The sequence below is a fragment of the Lynx canadensis genome, chromosome B3 (genome assembly GCF_007474595.2).
Source record: "Lynx canadensis isolate LIC74 chromosome B3, mLynCan4.pri.v2, whole genome shotgun sequence".
In the NCBI taxonomy this organism is placed as follows: Eukaryota; Metazoa; Chordata; class Mammalia; order Carnivora; family Felidae; genus Lynx; species Lynx canadensis.
The window spans coordinates 116,310,003-116,334,918 of NC_044308.2; the positions used below are offsets into that span (position 1 = coordinate 116,310,003).

Here is a 24,916-nt window from a genome sequence, read left to right on the forward strand (position 1 = left end):
TTTTTTTTTTGAGAGAGAGAGCGAGCGAGCGTGTGCATGAGTGGGAGAGAGGGACAGGGGGAAGAGAGAATCCTAAGCAGCCTCCTGACATGGGGCTGGGATCATGATCTGAGCCAAAATCAAGAGTTGGATGCTCAAGGTGACTGAGCCACCAGGTGCCCCCAAAAGTTTTTTTTAAGTTTAAATTTGTAGAAGGGTGTGCATAAAGTGGGGTTTTTGTTTATTACTTGTTTTTCTATCTAGGGAATAATGTGTTTACTATTCTAGTTGAAAATAACATGAATTCTATAACTTATCTAGCGGGTGTGGTAAGAATGAAACTTTGTTTTGCAGTAGAATGCTTTTACATCTTTTTCTAACTGCAGAGCTTTTTATGGCTAATTGAAAACAAAGATAAGGAAAAATCAGGAGACTCAAGCTTAATAAATTGTTTAAAGATGTTGCAAAACTTATTTTTTTTATTGGCCACATCAAGTATTAGTAGTTCTAACCTGTTTGTATTTGCTTTTTTTTTTTTTTTTTAATTACTTTTTCACTGACATAACTATTTTGCAGCATAGTATACACTTCTTAAGTGTACAGGACAGTGGGTTTTTACAAATGTATACACCATTTAATTGCCATCCTCATGCCCTTTCAAACTCAATATTGACTTACATTTTGAGCAAATTTCTTATTTTATACGCCTAGTCAGTTGATTCATTGAAAGGAAAGATGTGGTAAAATGCAAAGTATTATATGAATATTCTTAATTTTATTCTAAAATATTAAATTTGCTTCACTATGTTCTTTTAATATCTCTTAAAAACAGGTTATAGAAAGTTGCTAGGACTTGCGGATTTAGTAACTGTCATGTTGTTATGTTTGGTTTCCCTAATGTGTTTATGGAATTTTTGGTATTTGTTTATATGATTTTTATGGTAGTGTAATGCATGATGACTGAGATTTTAGAGGAGTGTTCTATCATCTGGAATATAAGCATTAAAAACTCAATAGATTTTAGTTTTCTGTTTATAACTAGTGCTAAAAAGTCATTTTTCATGGATTCCTTAGTTTTTTTCTTTTTAAAGATGTTAGTAGCAGTCTACAAAGAAGTACTACTTACTTTTTGTCTAGCACTCAGGAAAGTTCATATTGATACACTAACAAGTTGACAAGATTTACGTTGCTCTTTGTAGCATATGTGAATGTTTTGTCCGAACCTTCTTTTTATATACCCTGATAAGGGCATTTGTTTCAGATAGACTCAACACCCAGTTTTGCTTTTGTTTATAATATGAACATGTCATGATGCAATATAAAAAATGGTAGTAATTGTATGACATAGATTGCTTGATGTTGGAGGCATCCTGCTCTGTGGGTCCATCAATTCTAAGCATGCAGAGGGATTCAATCAGTGCCCTGGCACATCTGTAATATATATGCAGAATGTGCTACAACAAATAGGTTATGTGGCTCTAATAGAACATGCCCAATGGGGATCTTTTAATATTGATAAAGTAACTGATAGCATGTTTTAATAATATGAAAGTTTTGCTTGATAATTTGCTAGTCTATATTGGTAATGATATATAGCATTTTAATTAGTTTTAATATCATTTTCAGATTGGATCTGGTTCCTCTCGTCTTGGAACAGCAGCAACTATTAAAGGTAGACATTATCTAAGTTGAAAGTTGCCTGTGACTTTCCATTTCATTTTTGGATGTAATAAAGATAACAGTACTGTGTATGTAATGAAAAATCATTCTTGAAATTATTTTGTAGATACAGTTATGTATCTTGTATTAAAGGTTACTTGATTTAAATTTGGTTCTCCTTTCATCATCCAAATCTCACAAACATATTTGAACATTTGCATTACATGGCATGAATTGTAAGTTTTGCTTTATAAGAAACTTCCTTGCCTTCAAGGACAATACTTTCATGGGTGTTGGTGAGGTGTGGAAAACTAAGTAATTTTATGTGAAACCTTTAAATTGGGCACAAATGAGACAGTAAAAAAGAGGGAGGGTCTTTTATGTATACCTATTACATCTATTTCAGGTAAATTCATATTTTTTCCCTATACTTTTTTAGGGGACTTTTTATGATTATCTCTGGGGAGGAAATTTATATTGTTTCAAGTTGTTATTACAAACTTTACATTTCTTTTAGAAAATTGCTTCTTTTTATTTAAAAAAAAATTTTTTTTTTTAACGTTTATTTATTTTTGAGACAGAGAGAGACAGAGCATGAACGGGGGAGGGTCAGAGAGAGAGGGAGACACAGAATCTGAAACAGGCTCCAGGCTCTGAGCAGTCAGCACAGAGCCCGACGTGGGGCTCGAACTCACAGACCGCGAGATCATGACCTGAGCCGAAGTCGGACGCCCAACCGACTGAGCCACCGAGGCGCCCCGAAAATTGCTTCTTTTTAAAGGAAGTTTTATTAGCAGTGTGAAGGTTTCCTTATTACTTGCCTTATAGTGCTGTGAGAATAAAGATGTGGTTTGATAGTCTGTGATGCTTCCTGTTCAGTGATCTTCCATTATTGTAACCAATACGAACAAAAACTGCTCTAGTAGCTATCGTGTACTAGTACAGTACATAGGAAATTAGTGTAGTTGACATCCTTTCTGGTTATGCCACACCGTACAGCCTTTGCTTTTAATATAATGTGCTTACACATTTCTCTTAATTTTGTAGGAGACACAGACACCGCTAAGACTTCTGATGATATTAGTTTAAGTCTGGGCCAGAGCTCTAGTCTTTGTAAGGAAGGAAGTGAAGAACAAGGTAAGAACATTATACTTTACACTGATACCATATATTATGGGGTCCAGGATGACTTTGTAGAATATGTTTGATTGATACTAGTATGATTCCATACTAACAGTATGGAAGCCACATAAGGGTAGAATTTTTTGTCTGTTCACTGATTTATTTACGGTACTTAGAATGGTACTCAGAACATGTAATAAGTTTATAACAAATTAATATGATATTTTGAAGAAGAATTAAAATAAAATTCTTAACTTGAATAATAGTAAAACAGTGTTGTAAGTACTTTTATTTTTTTAATTTTTGTAAAGGTTTTTTAAAAAAATCATTTATTTTTTGAGAGAACAAGTGCGCATGCATGCACTGGGGACAGGCAGAGAGAGAGAGAGAGAGAGAATCCTAAGCAGGTTCTATACAGCGCAGAGCTCGATGAGGGCTCAAACTCACGAACTGTGAGATCATGACCTGGATGCATAATAGACCGAGATCAAGAGTTGGACGCATAACCGACTGAGCCACCCAGGCACCCCTATAAGTACTTTTTGCTTTCTGGAATTCACTGACCCATGTTCTGCCAAGTAGACATGGAGAGAAAAATTTTCTGAGCATGTGCCCTGGAGTGAGTATGAGATGGGAGATAATCGGCTAGTCTAGTGGGTCAGAGCTTCTTGCCTGGTTTAGTAACCTACTTGTGAAACTGTTGTTTTCCATCTAGTGTGACCCCTAAATGTCAATTGCTTCAGGTCTTGCCTAACAGTATGTTTTGGTAGAGAAATAATTTGCTGTTGGACTTACAGAGAAACTATGTCTGCCTCCAACATGGTGCCTCCTGTAGCAGATTTTTAATAGAAATTTGGGGTTTAAGTGATTTCTCCCTGCCTTTGTTCAATTTCATTATAAATGAGTATTTCGGATTTAATGGAGTTTTGTTTTTTTTTTTTTTTTAAGAACTGCCACATTTTTATGTTTCATTATTAATTTTCAAACATGAAAGGATGGATATGTTATCCTGTTTTCAAATGGAGATTATCCCAAGTTACATAATCAGACACAAACCTGTTTTCCTATTTCCAGCCTTTTGTTTTTATTAGCCTATGAGTGATTTTCAGAAGGCAGGCAAGCTGATAAATTTCCTGTTCTTAATTATGATGGGGCATCTGGGTGGTCAGTTGATTAAGAGTCTGACTTTAGCTCAGGTCATGATCTTGCAGGTCGCGAGTTTGAGCCCCGTGTTGGGCTCTGGGCTGACAGCCCAGAGCCTGGAGCCTGCTTCGGATTCTGTGTCTCCCTCTCTCTCTCTGCCCTCCTCTGCTCCTGCTCTGTCTCTCTCTCTCTCAAAAATAAATAAACATTAGAAAATATATTTTAAATTATGAAATTTATGTAGCTACAAATTGATCACCAAATTATGACATTTTCCTCTTAATTTAGTGTTTTACCCAGGTCTAGTTCTTACAAGTGTGTTTTGTTCCTGTACTTGGAACATAAGTTTATCATGCTGTCACTCTGCTTTTTGGAATTGCAGTACCCCATCATTTATTTGCTTTTGTGGACTATCCCTCCCAACATACTCCTCCCCTCTAAACTTTCTAAACATACTGTATAATAAAGAAACTATCTTCTTATAAAAGGTGAAGGCAAATTGATCAGTTTGAGAATTACAGTATCCCTTTCTGTGATAGGTAATCATAACATCTCAAAAATTAGGTAATGATCTTAGAGGGGCTAGTGCTGCTGCATTTATGGGTCATATTTCTTTGTTTTGTATCTGGGAAGTACCATGCATGAGCAAGAATTTTGTAATCTGTTGGGTTGGGAATTACATGCACACAAACCTACTCTGCAGATAACATACTGACATAGATAGTGATGTCTAACGTTCACTGAGCGCACACTATTAATATACGCTAGGAGTCAGCAGACTTCCGGTAAATGGTCAGATAGCTCCATAGGCCATATGGTCTCTCTTGCAACTACTCAACTGCCATTGTAGAGCTCAAGGAGCCATAAACAGCACATAAATGAGTGAGCATGGCTGTATTACACTAAAACCTTGTTCAAAGTAGGCAGAGGGCCAAATTGGCTCCATGGGTCTTAGTTTGTCAACTTCTGGTTTAGGTCTTCTTTTAAGCATTTCATACGCATTCACACAGTTAATCTTCATTGTAAGCGTTCGATGTTAATGTGATTCTCACATTACAGATGGACATATCATGGCTAAAAGAGAAGTTATAAAAAACCTGACCAAAGTCACACAGCTACAAAGTGGCAGTCCTAGAATTGAAATCTAGTTTTGAATCATAGTTTGTAACAACTATCGTGTAACATTTTAATATGACAACATTGAAAATTTGACAGATAGATAACACACATAGATAACATTTAACAGATACTGTTCAGTGCTTATTACACGCTCTGAACAGATACTGTTCAGTGCTTATTACCATTCTAAGTACCGTAAATAAATCAGTGAACAGACAAAAAATTCTACTCTTATGTGGCTTCCATACTTATTAGTATGGAATCATACTAGTATCAATCAAATATATATGGAGTGGTGGGGGTTGGGGGGATTTAAGTGCAAATGGAGTGGTCAAAGAAAAGCCTCGCTGAGAGCTAAGACCTGAAGGAGGTGAAGGAGTGAGCTATCAGGATATTCGGGGGGAAATGAGCTGTCTCTATGCAAGAGTAACAGCACAGGCAAAAGTCCTAAAGTAACAACATGCCTGTCAGGTTTGAGAAATAGTGGGGCTGGTGTGAAGTAAGTGAGGCTACAAACTGTATAGTCTTGTAAGATATTTTAAAGATTGTGTTTTAGGGGCACCTGGGTGGCTCAGTTGGTTGAACGTCCTACTTCGGCTCAGGTCATGATCTCACAGCTCCTGAGTTCGAGCCCCGTGTCGGGCTCTGTGCTGACAGCTCAGAGCTTGGAGCCTGGCCTCAGATTCTGTGTCTCCCTCTCTCTCTGCCCCTCCCCCACTTGCATTCTGTCTCTGTCTCTCTCACAAATAAACATTAAAAAAAAATTGTGGTTTTAATTCCCAGTGAGATTAGGAACTGCTAAAGGGTATTGAGCAGAGGGAGTGTCATGATCTGAATTACATTTTAACAGAATCACTGTGCCTATGATCGAAAGGGGCAGAGGCTGGAGCAGAAGCTCAGCTACCAGATGATTGCAGTAATCCAAGGCATGGAGCAGGACAGTGAGAAGTAGTCTGATTGGGTGTGTAGAAGATATTAGGGACAGGATATGTTGATGTTGATGGATTAGGATATATCCTGTAAGAGAAATAGTACTCGTGGATGACTGTAAGGTTTTTGGGTTAAGTGACAGGGAGGATGGAAAGGGAGAAGGCTGAGAAGGAACAGATTTAGGAGTAGGGAGAGCAGGAGGAGGGTAAGATGGAGTTCAGTTTTGGGCATATCAGGTATGAGATGCTGTTAGACCTCTAAGTGGCAACAATTAGTAGTTAATTAGGGTAGGTCTGGATTTCAGGTATGAAGTCCGGGTTGAGGTTTTAAATTCATGAGTTTTCAGTGTATAAATTCAAAAAAAAAAAAAAAAAAAGCGGGGGGCAGGGGTGTCATGTTAACTGTGGGTTGGGTTATCATGAAGTTCATAAAGTAACTGGCAAGCCTGCATGGAGTTCGGGCTCCCTGATCCAAATTTGTTGGTCATGGCTACGATTTGGCACCACCTAGTGGCAGTTGCTTACTCTGGCTTAATTATCACTTGGGGCTCTTCCAGCTCTCTGGCTGGTTTGGGTTTACAGGGCAGCAGCATTTAGTTGGTTAGCAGTTATTGATTAGTTGGCACTCATTTTATGGACGTGACTGAGAGTGAACTAGGATGAGGGGACATGTGTCTCATTTTTTGCTTTTAAGAAGGGCTTATCCAATTTCCCTCTCCGGCTGCTCCCATTTTTTCCCTACCCAAGATCAGTACTTTACCCTATTCCCATCTGAATGTGGGCACTGGGTAAAAGATGGAGGAAGCTAATTACAAGTATTTCTGAATTTTAGTTATCATGGGACCAGAACACTGGATGAGATGTAGAAAAGAGGGAGTGTATATGGAAAACCGAAAAGTTCCAGGGATTGAGCTTTGAGCCAGTCTGGTGTAATAGGTGAAGGAGACCCTGTAGGAACAGCGGGTGAGGTGCAAGGAAGGCTTAGAGTGCTGTATCCCAGATTTTCAAGGAGACTGGAGTGCTCAGCTTTGTCCAACAGTGCCCATGGGTCAGGTGATACAAGGCTGAGATTTGGCCATTGGATTGCTGGTGACCTTGATAAGCACATTCATGGAGGGGGGTCAGAGTACCTGTAGGAGAGAATTAGAGGAGGAGAACTGAAAAGAGTGAATACAGACTACTCTTGGTGAATTTGTGTAAAGGGGATCAGTGACTCAGGGTGAAAGCCAGCAGGGGAAGGTGAGGATAAAGGAGAGATTTGGATTTTCTAAGGACATGTAAGAGAAATAACAGCTTGTTTCTTATAACTGATGGAGATGATCCAGAAGAAAGGAGGAAAATGTGGTTTTTGTTTATAAAAGTGACATATGTTAATTTTAGAAAAGACAGTTAATATGAAGAAAATAATTCACATTTTTGGCACTGACATAACTTTATTTTTTGGTGTATCACTTTTTAAAATTATTTTTGTATTGTAATATAATTCATGTACTTTAAATTTTTTTTTTTCAACGTTTATTTATTTTTGGGACAGAGAGAGACGGAGCATGAACGGGGGAGGGGCAGAGAGAGAGGGAGACACAGAATCGGAAACAGGCTCCAGGCTCTGAGCCATCAGCCCAGAGCCCGACACGGGGCTCGAACTCACGGACCGCGAGATCGTGACCTGGCTGAAGTCGGACGCTTAACCGACTGCGCCACCCAGGCGCCCCATAATTCATGTACTTTAAAATTCACTCTTCTAAAGTGTACAATTCAGTGAGTTTTAGTATTTAGTAGTTAGTGTGCACTTATCACCACTGTCCAATTCTAGAACATTCTTGTCACCCCACAAAAAAAAAAACAAAAAAAAAAAACCATACCCATGATACTCCCATTTCCTCCTTCAACCAGCCCCTGGCAACCACTGATCTATTTTCTGTCTCAATTGCCTCTTCTGGACATTCATATAAATGGAATTATATAATAGGTGGCTTTTTGTGTCTGGCTTCCTTGACTTAGCATGTAGCATATATCAGGACTTTATTCCTTTTTATGGCTAAATATGGTATATTACTTTTAATATCCCTACACATATATGCAAATATACTCTTAATATCCTTTTTAACTCTTACAGATTGGAACCATACTTTTTATATAGTGCCATCATTTTCACTCAAGTATTTTCTCACTTTATTATGTCATCTTTGAAAACATTTTTAGTACCTGTGTGATGTTTTAATAGACAATCCAATTTATTTGACCTTTTTTTATTGGGCATTTTCATACTTTTTATGTTTTAAGAAGTTTTGTAACAACCTGAAATGAACAATTTTTTGCTAAAACCTTATATACATAGGTGATTTTATCCTTTGGCAGCAATTTCTAGAAATAGATTACTGATCATGGGTGGGTATGTACACTCTTGTGAGGCTTTTGGCCACATTGCTAGATTGTTTTATAGAAGATTACGCCAGTGCATCCCCATGAGCAGTATGTGGGTGTGCCTTTCTTATCCTAAATGCCACTGGTAGCAATTATTGGTAAAAAGGTTGATTAGATGAAAAATAGTACCTCTTTGTGTTGATTTGAGCCTGTCTTAGACCATATTGCTACCAGTGAGAAAAATGTCTAAGAAAGCGTATTTACTTGAAAGTCTCCTAAAACCACCTAAGATTTCCTGACAAGATTTGATTTTTTTATGGTATATTTAGCAACATTGGAAACAGTACACGTAAAGTACTTTTAAAGTAAGTTTGCGTGTGTCTTTTTAAATGAAAAATATGTTTCTGGTTTGTTAATGTCTTGGAATTGGTTTCGATAGCATTTTTTAAGTCTTTTCTCATATTTTAGAGTTAGTGATTTTCAGTTACTTGTTAAGTTTTCGTTCTATAAAATTCATAACTTTGAATTGTGAATATCCTATTTCATAATCGCTTATTATAGAGTTTTTAGAAATAACTTTACAATTTAATACTACAAAAAAGTAAATACAATGCTAACCTTTAAATTTTGATATTTAGAGATATCAGAACCCCAAATACAGTGACAGCTGTTTTGGACAAACGATAAAGAACATGAATTTTATACTTACGTTGAAGAGTTTAAAACTTAAGATAAAGCCTAATAGGTCATTTATAAATCAATTTATATGGTAGATTCTAGAGGCTGTTTCTAAGTTTTTAATTTAAATCTAGTCTAGATTTAGATTTCTAAAAAAAAATTTTTTTTAATGTTTATTTTTGAGAGAGCGAGCATGAGCGGGGGAGGGGCAAAGAGAGAGGGAGACACAGAGTCCAAAGCAGGCTCCAGGCTCTGAGCTGTAAGCACAGAGCCCGATATGGGGCTGGAACCCATGAGCTGTGAGATCATGACCCAAAGTTGGATGCTTAACTGAATGAGCCACTGAGGCACTCCTAGCTTTAGATTTTTTAAAAGTACATACACATTTCTAGTAATTCATTTTTATTTTATATTAATCTTAGGGGGGAAGGTATGCTTTTATTATTGAGATTGCCTGGGAAGAGTGTGAGTCAACTATAGAATCTACTAATTGTATTTTTTCTATGCGGTTATAACAAATAAGATAGTTTTTCTTTTTATTGAGCTAATAGCAGATTCAGTCATCCTTGTCTGTCAAAAAGTATATAAAAAGTCAGCTATTGTACTGTTCAATTGCCAAACTGTATTTCAAGATAAATTACAGTGTAGGTGGGTAGGTGGATTTATTTATATTTGTATACATAGTACATATGGTAATTTCCAGTCACTAATCACTGCCCTAAGTGGAGTGTTAAAGGAATGGTCTTACAGATATACAGGGATACGTAGTTTTTCATGAGGCATTTTGTAATTGTTGCATGAATGATGAAAGAGAAAATGCAGTATTTTGTTCTACAACTGTTGTTTTAATTTTTTTGGTCATTGTGAACAGCAAGACATCTTACATCATTATATTGCATCTTCTTTATGGATTGGTCGGCCTTTTGATTTTTTTGTTTCAAAATACTCTAGGTTTTTTTGATTTGTAAGATAATCACATTGGTTTTTCAAAAATTTTTTGTATTGTGTTAGAGAGGTAAAATAATGACAGCTGCAGTTCATTGTGCCAGGCATTATGCTAAGAAATGCTTGTGCTAAGCACATTAACTCCATTATTTCATGGTACTACTTAGTGAGATCTCATTTTATAGATGAGGAAACCAGGGCCCTGGAAACCAGAGCTATCCAGTTAGTAAGCTAGAGACTGACTTCACATAAAAGCCCAGGGCCGTTTTATGGGGTGTCTGGCTGGTTCAGTCAGTACAGTGTGTGACTCTTGATGTTGGGGTGGTAAGTTCAAGCCCGATGTTGGGTGTACAGATTACTTCAAATAAAATCTTAAAAAAAAAAAAATCCAGACTGTTTTAAATGTAATCCTATGTTGCCCCTTATTGTTGATAGTGCATGGAACCTTTTCTCAGGCCATTCGAGGATTTGGAAGTTCAGTTCATTCTGTAAATAGAATGCTTTCTTTGTCCAGCTGTGAAATAAAAACCAACTCTTTGGAATGACTTGCCAACTTGTATTCAGTGAACTACTTGGGAAATTGTTTTTCCTCAAGTTACTGTATGCTGTGAGTTCTTTCCATTGTTAAACAGTGTATAAGCAGATCATAGATTCGTGTTAACATTTCCAAATATGTGTTTGAAACAGATTTGGCAACTGATCGGAAGCTCTTCCGTCTGGTCTCCAATGATTCCTTCATCTCCATTCAGCCTTCCTTATCCTCCTGTGGACAGGACTTACCAAGGGACTTTAGTGACAAAGTGAGCTTGCCGAGTCATGGCCACCACCACCACATCGATCAGTCTCTGTCCAACACCTGTGACACAGAAGTGGCTTCTCTTGTCCCTTTACATTCACACTCTTATAGGAAAGATCACCGGCCACGAGGGGTACCACGGACTTCTAGCTCTGCTGTGGCTTTTCCAGACACTTCACTGAACGACTTCCCTCTCTATCAGCAAAGACGGGGGTTAGATCCGGTTAGCGAGTTAGAATCTTCCAAGCCTCATTCTGGATCCAAAGAATCCTTGGTGGAAAATTCTTGTTTATCTGGGGAATTTCAGCTCGTTGGTGAGCTGAAAAACAGTAATTCTCAGCCACCTACAAAAAGTGGGAGGAGCAAACCTTTGAAAGCAGACAAAAGCGTGGACAGCCTGAGGAGCCTGAGCACGCGGAGCAGTGGGTCGACAGAGAGCTACTGCAGTGGAACGGACCGTGACACCAACAGTACCGTCAGCAGCTACAAAAGTGAGCAGACCAGCTCGACTCACATAGAGAGCATCTTGTCGGAGCATGAGGAGTCCCCTCAAGTAGGAAAGAAAAGCGGTAGGAAGAAAGAGGAGTGCTGTGCTGACCCAGAGGACCAGAGTAGCTGTACCAGTGACAAAAGGACTAACAGTGAGAAGACTGCCTTGGAAGTGAGTACAAACAGTGGGGTTCAAGAGGCCAAGGATCCCAGTACCTCTGATGATATGCACAATCAGAAAGGTCTCAGCACCTCTGCATCTGAAGAAGCCAACAAGAATCCCCACGCAAACGAATTTACTTCGCAGGGGGACAGACCGCTTGGGAAAACCGCTGACCCCAAAGACGAGCAGAGTGAAAAGTCAGCTGTCTCAGCGGACTCGAAAGTTGGTAAAGACGGTGGTGGAAAGCAAAAGGAAGGGGATGTACGACCTAAATCCTCTAGCTTGATCCACCGGACAGCCTCTGCCCATAAGTCAGGCCGGAGACGGACAGGAAAAAAACGGGCCAGCAGTTTTGATTCAAGTCGGCATAGGGACTATGTGTCCTTCCGAGGTGTTGCTGGCACAAAGCCACATAGTGCTATATTCTGTCACGACGAGGACTCTAGCGACCAAAGTGACTTGAGCAGAGCATCAAGTGTGCAGTCTGCTCACCAGGTCAGCAGCGATAGCTCTTCCAGCACCACTTCTCATTCATGTCAGTCTCCGGAGGGCAGATGCAGTGCTCTAAAGACCAAACATGTCCCGAAAGAAAGGGGCACTGACTCCGAGCACACACACAAGGCCCATCCGGGTCCCGAAGGAACTTGCAAAAAGCGGACGACACGTCGGACTTCCAGCACAAATAGTGCCAAGACGCGGGCCCGAGTGTTGAGCCTGGACAGTGGCACAGTAGCGTGTTTGAATGACTCCAATAGGCTGATGGCACCCGAAAGTATAAAACCCTTAACCACTTCAAAATCTGATCTCGAGGCCAAAGAGGGAGAGGTGCTAGATGAGCTATCTTTATTGGGCCGGGCTTCCCAGTTAGAGACGGTCACTCGGTCTAGGAATAGCTTGCCAAGCCAGGTTGCGTTTCCTGAAGGCGAAGAGCAAGATGCGGGCAGTGGAGGTAAGTAAATGACTGGAGGAGAGTTCCCTGAGAGTCACTGCGGTCGTGGGTACTATTGATTAGAGTGGTATTTACTAAAATATATAGAATAAGGCTTTGTGTTACTGTCCCTCCTTCTGCTGTGTTGGTAAACTTTCTTCTGTGTAGGAGATGCTTATGTCAGAAAAGGTTTCAATTTTTTCTTGGCCTTGGGTTTTTCAAAGTCAGTTGCCACCTCTTAATGTTTTACCAGGACTGACCAAAATTGGTTGTCTTCTTTCATTGTACAATAGTAGCAACAACAAAATGTAGAAATTTATTAGATCACAAACCATTTTTAATCATCTCCTATACAGTGTGTGCCACTGAGCTTTCAGAGTTAGATACCTCAACCAGTAAGATTTTGCCAAATATTACTTTATCTCTGACTATGTACTGTGAAAACTTGTGCCTCGTTTGTCTCTTTGGTTTTACTTCTCCCTTACTCAAGTTTCAGGCATTAACCATTTTTTTTCCGTTAGCTTCACACTTCAAGTTTATTAAATCAATGTAGTTTATATTGGCATTTAGTATCCATTAGTGGATACGTGCTGCTCCCTGTGATGACACTGATGGTGTTTGATTAAAGTGATAGCTTATTTACTTCAGACTTATGGTATATTGTGCAGAATTCAGTGGGTGATTTTATATTGCCAGTGTGTTTTGGACGTTTTATTTCTTTCGGAGGTGTTTCTTCCTGTTTTCCTCCTATCCAGAATAGTCAGTTCATTCTGTTGTGGATTTTATGGAATCTGGTTCTTGAGCAGGATCAGAAGAATCCTGACGTCTTCTGTTGCTGGAACCATAGCTTTTTCATCCTGCACTCCCATCCCCTGTATTCAGGCTGGTATCTTGTAAAACATTCTCTTATTTCCTTTGATACCATTTCTGATAAAGACTAATTTCTAATGAGAATGCAAAAAAATGATCTTTAGTACCTAAAGAAGAAAACAGTCTATCAAACTTAAGTATTGAGAACTAATTATATCTGAAGTGATTATAACCATTTGGTGACAGCATAGTAATTAAATTCCCTTAAGCCTTTGGTGTGGGTATCATTCTGTTTTTTATAAAAAGTCTTTTGAAATGCTTTTAGTGATTTCTCACACAGAGCATATCAGATATGTTCATGACCTACAAGAAACCATTGGGTTTAAAAATAGAGCTTAATTTTTCAAGGTGTCATTAAGTAAATTTTAAGAGTGAGCATGCTATGATAGAAAAATACTGCTGTTCTAAATACTGTTGAAATGTAAATACTAAAAAATATGTACAAGAGCTATAGTAAGTCTCTATGTCTTTGAATTTAAAATGCCATTTCTTTTTCACAGGGAATATGAGGTGTTCCAATTTTTAGGAAAAGTTACCTGAAAGGTTTTATTTGCTTTTCGGTGCAGATCTTTGACTGCTATGAGCTCATGCTTTTCCAGATTCCAGGTTTTGTCTTCTTTTGTTTTGTTTTGTTTTGTTTTATTTTTTTTTTCAGCGTTTATTTATTTTTGGGACAGAGAGAGACAGAGCATGAACGGGGGAGGGGCAGAGAGAGAGGGAGACACAGAATCGGAAACAGGCTCCAGGCTCTGAGCCATCAGCCCAGAGCCTGACGCGGGGCTCGAACCCACGGACTGCGAGATCGTGACCTGGCTGAAGTCGGACGCTTAACCGACTGCGCCACCCAGGCGCCCCTGTGTTCTTATTTTTAAAAAACAAGTCATTGAATGTTAATAAGAAGCAGGTAATGAACTAAAAATTTCCATGTACTTTGACGTGACGGGCTGTTAAAAAACATTTTTTTGCCAAAGGAAGAACATTGTAGGGGCTGTTTTTATTTGAGTTTCATTTATGTTTAGAATAAAATAAGAGTAAAACTAAACAGCTTAAATGTGTGAAGGGTTTGTGTTTCATTGGTTTGATCACATTTCATTAGGGTTTTGTTTGGGCTTTTTGGAAGATCGGAGGTAGTGAGAGAGGGGATATGTTTTGGTTCTCATTTAAAAATTGTATAAAATCTCAAATAATTGTTAAAGATTTATTTATATCGACATTAATTGTTACAGTCCTTTTTAGCAGTTTAGAAGACAGTTTTCTGGGCTATCTCTTCCTACATACTACACTCCTGAAATGTGTCAACAAGACAGGACGCTGCTTGACCGTTCATGTGGCCGTACGTAAGCCACAAATAGATTTTATTCTAATGAACTTGGAGGTGTTGATGAGTTCTCCAATGATTTTGTTTTCTTTTTAAGCGTAGTTAGTGGAGTTGGCAGTGTGGAAGGACGAGATCTAGAAAATGTACTCTAAAGTACTAAAAGTGAAATACTCTTAACATAGGAGGTGACTTAACATAATGACATGATGTTGGACACCCGTGCTGGCACACGGGCTCCGCTGTGGGAGAGCTGTCTATCTTCTTGTAGCCTCAGCCTCCTCATCTCACAGGGTTGCTGTGAGGAATTCATAGATGTCAGATGCTTAGAACACTGCCTGGCCCACACAAAATGCTTAATAGTGCTACTGTTTCGATTATACAGACCGCTGTTCTGCTACTCAAATGTGTTCTTTCCTTAAAGTGGAAGAAAATGATGAAATATAGAAATATATTAGAGATTTCTGATTGTGCCATTGTGAGACTCAGCAATAGTAAAAGTAAGAATTTTTACATAATACCTGATTTCTTACATAATACCAGCAGAAAAACATGAACATGTAATCTAGTAATACGGATTTTATCTTATTTTGGCCATAATATATCCTATAACTTCTCTCTTGGTATTCGGTTACATAGCAAATGATTGTTTTCATAGGACTTTTCACCATTAATCAAGTACTTTGGTTAAAATTGGATTTCATCAGTTTTTCTGCTTAGGTGGGAGAAGAGTTTTAGATGCAAGCTAAGGCCTTTTGTGTTGATCTCTTTTGCATTTAATTCTTCTTTTATAATGATAAAGCATGTCTTTAATAACTGATGGTGAATATTTGAAGGAAAAAGTACAATTAAGTTCTATATCGTAGAAGTGTCGTTTGGTACCTGCATTACTTTTAAAAGCCATTTTCTTTTGCGTCCCTTAATTTACTGCATGATTCGACAGATTATAAAGAACAACCAGAATGGAAAGGTTTATATTTGCTCTATTATACTTCGTAATATTTTTCTGAATTTCTTAACCTCTGTTTTTCTGTTCGAGAAAATTATTTCAAATGTAATGTTTGAGCCCCTACTCTATAAGCATGAAATAGGATCCTATTATATTTCTTTTGGGAACCAAAGGTAATCTTTTGTTAAGGAAATATCACTTTACTCAAAGAAAAACCAAATCTCCATAAATAATTTATGAGAGTTTGTGCCATCTGTGTAAATTGGAGGTCAGTTATTTTGAATCCAAATATCATTGAATCTTAGAAAGACCCCTGAATAGACAAGAACATGAGAATTAAAGCTTTTGTACCTGAATTCCAATACATTAAATTTCTCATCTGTCACTCCATGTGGCAAGTGAGAAGAAGCAAAGTAGTAGAAGGGAATTGGTGCTTGGAGAAGCTAAAGTAATGACAACAACAGAAATGCGCCACCAGCACGAAAGGAGAAGCTGGAATGACCACACAAACCCAAGCAGAACACAGCGGGTGGGTCATTAAATGCAGGGGTAAACTGTCTTTGGAATTTGATAGTGTTGAAGGACATTGTGGGATCCTAACTTAACACTGTATTGTAGTAGGCGCAGTGATAAGTGTTCATGTGACTGGCCCTGCTTAAGGGAAAGGCTCTATCAGTCTATGTGGAGAAGAAAGCTTAGACATCAAACCACAGAGAAAGATGCTCATTCAGTGTAGTGAACAGATTTGGATACTTCATGTGCTTGGAAAAGTTGTCTACTCTTAAAGCAGTATGAAGAAGAGGTATTTTACTGATGAGGCAAGTAAGGGTTAGTGTATAGAATTCCCTGAACCAGCCCATGCCTGATTTTGTGTGGTAGGGGCAGACATTACACTATATATATGTATTTTTTCTGGTAGCAGTGAAGTTCTGGATGAGGAATCAAACAGTTACATTTTAATACCACCTCTAATTATTAACTGGATGCTCTTGGCAAGTCATTTAATCTGTGCCTCAGTTTTCTCAGGTGTAAAACAGGAATAACTGTTTAGGTCTGTCTCAGCATTAACTATCAGATTCTAGTGAGCTTAGATTTGTAAAAGTGCTCTGTAAATTACAGGTTTAGTGTGAGAACTAAGACACTGATGCCTTTTAGTCATTTGTAAGGAAGTTTCCCTTTTCAAATCTGTGTCACTTCAAATAGATATTCTTCACTAATGACCCCTTCTTAGGTGAATCTCAGAAAACATATGCAAAAGAGTTTGAGTGCAGTTTTCTGGAAGAGTCTATATGTCTCATCCCACTTGCAAAGGATTAAAAAAACATTTGGAGCCACCGCTGAGATAAGGAATCCTGAAACTCTTTTAGGAACTGTTGTGTGTGAATCATGACTCCAGTGTATCATCTAATTTCTTGAAAGCATTTTGTCTGCCCATCTGTATTTGTTTGGCTGTCTGGGATTGTGGAAAATACCAGTAGGACATGGAGATTTTCTCTCACTGAAGACACAGCTAATCCTTTGTCGTTGGTTGCTGTTGTGTGCTGGTTTACTTATCAAAAAGTAGATTAGTCCTTTGAAATATGTTCACAGCTTGAAATTGTTTAATGTGGAATGAACGCTTTGAGGTTGTGCCATACATTCTCGGTGTGCTTTGGCCTCCCAGAAGATAACACTGATGAGTATTTGTTTTATTTTAGAACAAAACCTTGGCACACCGGTGTTGGCATCATCCTTGGCTGACATGGGAAGTAAGAGGGGGAGAGACGTTTAGATCAAATGGCAGTGTATTTCAGGATGTCTGCTTATATCTTTTATTTTTCTGAGATGTACATATACTTGTGTGTATTTTCGCCTTTCTTTCATGTCTCATTTCCGACTAGCATTTGCTGCTTTTCTGTTTGAGGTACCAAAACACAACTTTTTATTTGCAGTCTTCTCATATTTACTTTTTCCTCTAATAAACACTCCCCACTGAAAATAACACCTTTCTTGAGCAGTTTTTTTTCTGTCTAAATTTTTATTTATTTAATAGCAATCGAGCCATCACAAGAGGCCAGCCACAACTGTGCATAGGGACTAGAAAGTCACTTATCACCTATGAATCCTCTCACTAAGCAATCAGCGGCATGACTGACATGTTTTTGTGGCGTCTTTTTCTGTACATACTGATGCTTACAACTTTCCAGTATTTGAGATAGAATATGGATAACTTTCACCTCCTACCTTGCCATGTGTTGCTCTTTTATACCTCCCTGCCATTGTTGTTTTTTTAAATACGAAATTTATTGTCAAATTGGGTTCCATACAACACCCAGTGCTCATCCCAACAGGTGCCCTCCTCAATGCCCATCACCTACTTTCCCCTCTCCCCCACCCCCCATCAACCCTCAGTTTATTTTCAGTTTTTAAAAGTCTCTTATGGTTTGACTCCCTTCCTCTCTAACTTTTTTTTTTCCTTCCCCTCCCTCATGGTCTTCTGTTAAGTTTCTCAGGATCCACATAAGAGTGAAAACATATGGTATCTGGTCTTTCTCTGTATGATTTATTTCACTTAGCATAACACTCTCCAGTTCCATCCACGTTGCTACAAAAGGCCATATTTCATTCTTTCTCATTGCCAAGTAGTATTCCATTGTGTATATAAACCATAATTTCTTTATCCATTCATCCATTGATGGACATTTAGGCTCTTGCCGTAGTTTGGCTGTTGTTGAAAGTGTTGCTATAAACATTGGGGTACAAGTACCCCTATGCATCAGCACTCCTGTATCCCTTGGGTAAATTCCTAGCAGTGCTATTGCTGGGCCATAGAGTGGATCCTTTTTTTTTTTTTTTTTTTCGTAGATCTATTTTTAATTTTTTGAGGAACTTCCACACTGTTTTCCAGAGCGGCTGCAATATACCTCCCTGCCATTGTGAAACTACTCATTGCCTTTAATGCTTTTCCTCTTTTCATTCAGAGTAAAACAAACTGATAGTCTATTTCAGTATCCTCACTATAAAAATAAATAATCGTACTAAAACAATTCAATATAGGATTTAGAGAATTTTCCTTAACTCGTTTAGGTAACTGAGAAGTAACTCCTGAGGTGGGAGGTATGTATTGTGGATTTTGTTTTTTATTTGATCTTTAAGAATAGATCATACCACAGCTGTCTAAAATGTCTTAGGCTATCTGTGCCTTGTACAGGAATTGCCCTTAGGTACCCTGTAAATGTTTAAACTTACTTGAGTGATTGTATTACTACCTCAAAAGTAAAGAGCTACATGATCCAAGGTTCTTAAACTTGCTGGGCTTGTAATTCAGTCTGTTGAAGTTTGCTAACACAAAGAAATGATTAAAAAGTCAAGACTTGGTAATTTTAAAAATATACATTAAAAAATTCACAATTGTCTAAGTATATGTCCTTGAAAGTATTTTTAAATCTTTCTTGTTATTCATGGTTTTTGAGTCCATTGAATGTTTTTCCCCCTCCTATACCTATACATGCTTTAAATTTGGTTGTACCTAGAGTGTTAAATTTTTCTTACTTGTGTTTTATGCTCTTATTCTAGTTAATTTCATTTTTTTTGCCAGAAGATACTGAGTTTTAAGCAGTGTCACAATTCAAAAGCAGTGTCAACTTCAAAACCAGGTTTTATTTATTTATTCATTTTTGTGAGAGAGAGCATGAGCAGGGAAAGGGGAGAGAGAGGGGGGGACAAAGGATCCCAAGGGGGCTCTGCGCTGACAGCAGTGAGCCTGATGCAGGGCTCGAACTCATGGAATTGTGAGGTCATGGCCTAAGCTGAAGTCGGATGCTCAACTGACTGAGCCACCCACGTGCCCCCCAAACCAGGTTTTAAAGTGTTTTCTCCCTCCTGTTTGGTTCCTTAGTTCAAAGATTTTTGTGTGTGTGCGCTTTGTTTCTTTCTCTTACAAAGTTAAAAGATTCAAAAAGTTTATTATAATTGGGTTGTAGAAGTGAATTTTCAGCAAGTGTAGCTATAACTAATGTGATTGAATATGCTTGTGGCAAATTATTTTAAGCTTTTTTAAAGACACTTTTCTTTCCTTGGCGCTAATAGAACTGGACCCCCTTTGGACCCTATTCCAAATAGAGATGTTTTGATTTAGTAGTACGTTTTTCAGGGGGCATGGTTTAGTTTTATTTGTTGTGACCATAAATTATGGCGTAGTGTTTTCAGTTGAATGTGTGATCCTAGCTATTGTTAAAGTAATTGTTACAGTAAACATTGAAAATTCTTTTAGCATTAGATATTTACACCCTGAATATTACAAGGACACTGTAGGCAGTAATCATAACTCCACTTTAATACATTGTTCAGAGGATGTCTAAACTTTCATCTTAGGGTGTTTCTAAAACTATTTTATTAAGAGAGTAGTATTATGTAGTTCTTTTGCAGAGGACAAAATATGAATAGTGCAGTAATAGCAAGAAAAAAAAAAGTTTTCTGAAGAAGCCAAAGGACATTGTGACTATAAATGGACACTAATAGCTGTGTTTTCTTCTTAGTATTGTGCAATAACTAGCTTTTACTTAAAATTAACACCATTAAGTCTTCAGTAGAAGGAAGATAATAAAGAAAATGTTTCCTGTTTCCCTTCTTTCTATTTATTCTCAGTCTTTAATGATTACATTTTGCTTTTATCCAAATCCTTCAGAGTAATTTTAGTACATTTTATGGATGGAATTATTCTCCTTAAATTATATCTGGGTAAATTTTACTCTTATTCTGGTTATCTAAAACTAGAGAGAATGTTTGAAAGTTTCTTAATGAAGTGAATTGACCTGTAAATTGAGTAGTAGTTTGTTACAGTAAAATGGAAATCTTCAATATAAGTTCACGAAGTGTCTTGAGTTGAGTTTTAGGAGTGGTTTTAAATTCCATAACCTCAGTTAACATTGCTGATGTCTGAGAGCCATGAACAGTCACTCATGTAAGTTTTCATTTCTTCCTGCAAGTGGCTTGTTTTATCCTTTATCTAGTGACTGCCTGCCAGTACGGTTTCTCCTTTGTGACAGTGCTGGTTGCAGTTTCCCATTACTGAAATCATAGTTGTCAGGAATAGGCAGAGCATACAGTAGGCTTTGTAGATGGTGGTGACAGAAAGGTGTCCCTGAATTTCTAGATCAGCACTGTCCAGTACAACTTTCTGTGACGATGGAAATGTTCTCAATATTGGTAGCCACTAGGCACATGTAGTTCTTGAGCACTTGCAATGTGGTTTATGGATCTGATAAACTCAATTTTTAATGTTATTTAATTTTAAGTAGCCACATATGGCTAGTGGCTACCGTGTTGGGGACAGCACAGTTCTAGATGACCAGGTTTAATGATCATTTGTTCTCACAGGTCACATGTAATTTTTGTGTACATGAGCTTTTATATCACAAGTAACAGCTTTTTCACATTTAAAGGATTTTTCATTATATCTCAGTGAAACTGGAGGGGAAAAAAAGAAAAGAAATATTAGGAGTCCAGTCTGATTTGGAGCCAAAGCCGCAAAACCTAACTTCTTATTTAGTCGCCTAACTTAGAATATCACTGTAGTATGTGAGCTGAAAAATAAGTAGGCGTTCTGTCATTTGTGACTTCTACTTTTTACTGGCGGAAGCTTGCCAGATGGGTGAAATAGTTGTGTTTGTCATTCCTGCAGTAGAAGAAAGTGGCTACATAGAGACAGTTATCCTTTTGAAGGTAGTGCATATATTCCTAATCTAACACCCACCAGTGCAGTCTGAGGAAGGGGTACAGAATGTAAACATTAAAAAGAATACTTTATTAAAATCAACATCCAAATTGATGGAAATGGCTGTTGCTAAGCAGAAGAATTATTTGAGAATTAATAACGTTTTTAAAATGTCAAGAAAACTTGCAATAGAACTGAAATCTGAATGCAACATTCTTGGATTTGTAATCTTTTTCATAATACTTAATAGAAAAAAAGTGTTTTGAAAGAATGTTTCTGTACTACATTTTGTGTTTATTTATATTTAGTATGCAGATACCCTTTGTCAAAGTCAAAATCATCCCTAAAATATTTAGATCACTAGGAAACCATTGTTTTAAATTCACATAAAGCATCATTTTGCATTTTGTTCTAGAAACTGAAATCAGTCAATTAGAATGGTTTTATAAAATTTTATGTGACTCTATTAAGCCATGGTTGTGTATTTGTCATTGTTGCATATTTGGTTTTAGTTTGTACTTTATCGCTTTTGGATTAAACTATGAATTTCTGTACTTGCCATCTTGCTGATACTTGCTTCCTAATGTTGAGGGGACCTGTGCTGGTGGCGTAGAGTTGAATAAAGTTTCATGGCAGCTCACTACTTCACAGTTAAGATATGTCCATGCTGTCTTGAATTAAACATTTGAAAAGCTGCCAAAGTTATGCCACAATGCGGCATGGGATGAATAGCTTCCTTACCTCTGGCATCAAAAATGAAGTATTATCAGTCAGCTAAGCGTCTGACTCTTGTTTTCGGCTCAAGCCATGGACTCTCGGTCACAGGATTGAGCCCCGTGCTGGGATCTGCACTGACAGCGTGGAGCCTGCTTGGGATTCTCTTTCTCTCTCCCTCTGTCTGCCCCCCCCCCCACACACACACTCGTGTTTTCTTTCTCTCTGCCTCAAAATAAATATTTAAAAAATGCAGTATTATTGTTTGCTTCTACTGCCCTCTTGACAGTAGGAAAATAATGCCCCATTCCTGTTAGTTGGAACTAACAAATACTGCACTTGTGAAGTTGACTTAATTCAAGAGTGTGTGATTTACTTGTATTTTTTTTTCAAAGTTCTTTTTTTAATTTATTTTTTCAAAGTTTTTTTATTCATTTATTTTGGGGGGAGAGAGAATCTCAAGCAGGCTCTGCACTGACAGCTTGGAGCCGGACATGGGGGGCTCAAGCTTACCAACCGTGAGAGCATGGCCAATATCAAGTCCGAGCTTAACCATCTGAGCCGCCCAGGAGCCCCTAGATGAAGGTTTAAACCAATGGAGATATTAAAATAGGAAGTTGAGTTTGAAGAGAAGATGGTGAGGCCAGATATATCAAAAACATTATTTTTAAAGAACCAATTATCTTGAAATAAACAATGTGTATGTCTTGTGTATTCTTTGATGCGCCATATTAACAGTGTATGTATGAAAGCCCTTGGGCTCAAGCAGATAGCTTCCCTTTACGTTTGAGGGTGGGAAGACGGGAGAGGCAGGCTCAGCTGCTATTTACATCTCTGACCTAGGCTCCTATTTGACCTAAGTCTATCTTGATACAGCAGCACAGGCCAGCGAGGAGGCAGTGTCATTTCGCCGTGAACGCAGCACATTTAGGCGCCAGGCAGTACGGCGCCGGCACAATGCAGGGAGTAACCCTACCCCTCCTACATTGCTCATCGGATCACCCCTCAGGTATGGTATTTTAAAATTCCACCAAGCTTAGCATGCATGTAAGAGACCTTCTAACCTGTTCTGTCAGTGCCAGGAAAGCATTCAAATTGCTTTTTCTTTTCCCTCCAGTTTCTCCTATAGTTTTAAGCTCTTTGGGCTTTCTCTGCATGTGACCACGAGCCTGCTGCATTCTGCATGCCTTGCGTTGCACTGTTTAGACAAAACGATCAGATTGGGTTAGTCCATTTTAAATAGCAAAATTACTTTAGGGCAGCTCTATAAATGTAAATAGAGGCCTTAAGTCAGCTTTTCATTTTTTTTTCTACTCCCTATTAATATTATTGCAGCATCTTTTCCCCAACATCTTGATCAGTTTAATAGGAACAATTATGGGCTGAGTGGTGAGCTTGTTGAGGAATACAGATAACTGACCTCAGCTTGATAAGCCAGTTTATTTCATTTCACTAATATATATATTTTGTATTGCTTAAAAATTTGTATCTTTTGTTTCATAATCAGTAGAACCTGGTAAATGACATGGGACGAAAATACTCTATGACAAAGTACGGTCAATTGGATATATATGTATATATTTGTATATATCTGTGTTGAATTTCTCCACTTTTACTAGTGCTGAAGAAAAACATTTTTTGCATTTCCCGATATTCCTAATTAAGAAAACATCTATTTATAATATTGGGAATAGTTTTCCATTAAAATTTTAGTGTTTTATTCTCAAGTATGTCTTACACATCAAAATATTTATGCTTATGCTTTAATGCAAATATGGACAAAAATGCTTTACATGTGCTTGCTTAGGCAGTGCACATAAAATACCATATACTCTCATTAATCTCTGTGTTGAAAATCACCATTACCAAATTATTTTCCTACATTTTAATCTGGAATTCAAAAAGAACACTTAGTGAAACAACTCCTGTTGAATACATGGTAGATCAGAAGAGCTGACCCCCTTCCCTTGTTAAAATCCTGTTCTTGAGAGTAACAAAATCTTTCTCTTTACATTTCCCTGGAATTTAAGACTTGCTTATTTTTTCTGGGTTTTACATTACAATCAGGAGCTTCATCTTTTGTGGGTCATGTTCCTAATTAATCCTGCAGTAATACATAATTCTGTAAGAAGTAGTATGGATTAGTTAAACCAGCATTGAAAATATAAAAATGGGAAAGCACCAGTTAAAAAAACATTCGGTCTAGAAACCTTTTTCTGAGCACCTTTGCCTTTTATGAACCCTCCCCTTCTGCTCCCTGAATTAACTTCTTTCTGCTGATGGATTTGGGGTCTAGCCCCAACCTGCAGAAAGAGCTCAGCATTTCATTTTACTTTTTGTTTTGTTTTTTCTAACCTTTTCATTTTGCCCCTTTAATAACACTTGCCATAGACCTGTTTGCTTTCTTACTCCATGGTGCTGTTTATTAATCCCTTTTTTTATTTTAACCTTTTTTTGGTCTTTGCAAACCCTTTCATTCTTTGCCACAAATAAGCCTGCTGGATCCCACTTACCCAACAAACGCAGACAGATTACTTTTTTCTTTGCCTGGTGGAATATTAAAGAACTGTGTTCTAACTCCAGCCAATCATGTAGAATTCTGTAGGGTTTTAAATACATCACCGTTCAAATGAGGATAATGGCGTGAATCTTACTTGTAAAGCACTCACTTTAGAATTTTTGGCAGGTAATCTTCTAGTAGTCAGTGTGCAGATTTTGTTAAGATTCTAGGATATTTCCAGCATAAACTTTACATGCATCTTAAATAGGTGACTTCATCATGGGTGAAATAAGATACAATTTAGCTTAGAGAAATTAAAAACACCAATGGATAAAATCTTTTTTAAATTGCAAAAATATTCAGGTAGAAAATATTGGTGTTAATTCTGTTTGAATTACATAATAATACTCTCATCTTTAAGTAAATATAGGATTGCATGGTCATAGAAAACTTGAAAAACTTGTTTGTCAAAAGGAAATGGAATAGGAGTGACAGTACTTTAATTACAATTACATAACTATATAAGTACCAGTAAAACGTACTAACTTATTTTAAACTT

At 37.7% G+C, this 24,916-nt stretch overlaps 1 protein-coding gene across 8 annotated transcripts in view; it reads left to right on the top strand.

The window, feature by feature from the left end:
• Positions 1-24,916, top strand: part of PCNX1 (pecanex 1) — a 171,709-nt gene that overhangs the window by 54,178 nt on the left and 92,615 nt on the right. For 5 of the 8 annotated variants that reach the window (XM_030319448.1, XM_030319452.1, XM_030319450.1 and 2 more), the window contains 4 exons: positions 1,606-1,651; positions 2,686-2,775; positions 10,626-12,335; positions 22,734-22,866. In XM_030319448.1, coding sequence (XP_030175308.1) covers positions 1,606-1,651; positions 2,686-2,775; positions 10,626-12,335; positions 22,734-22,866 — 1,979 coding nt within the window. The remainder of the gene's footprint in view (positions 1-1,605; positions 1,652-2,685; positions 2,776-10,625; positions 12,336-22,733; positions 22,867-24,916) is intronic. The other 3 variants (XM_030319454.1, XM_030319456.1, XM_030319449.1) reach the window with 2 other exon arrangements.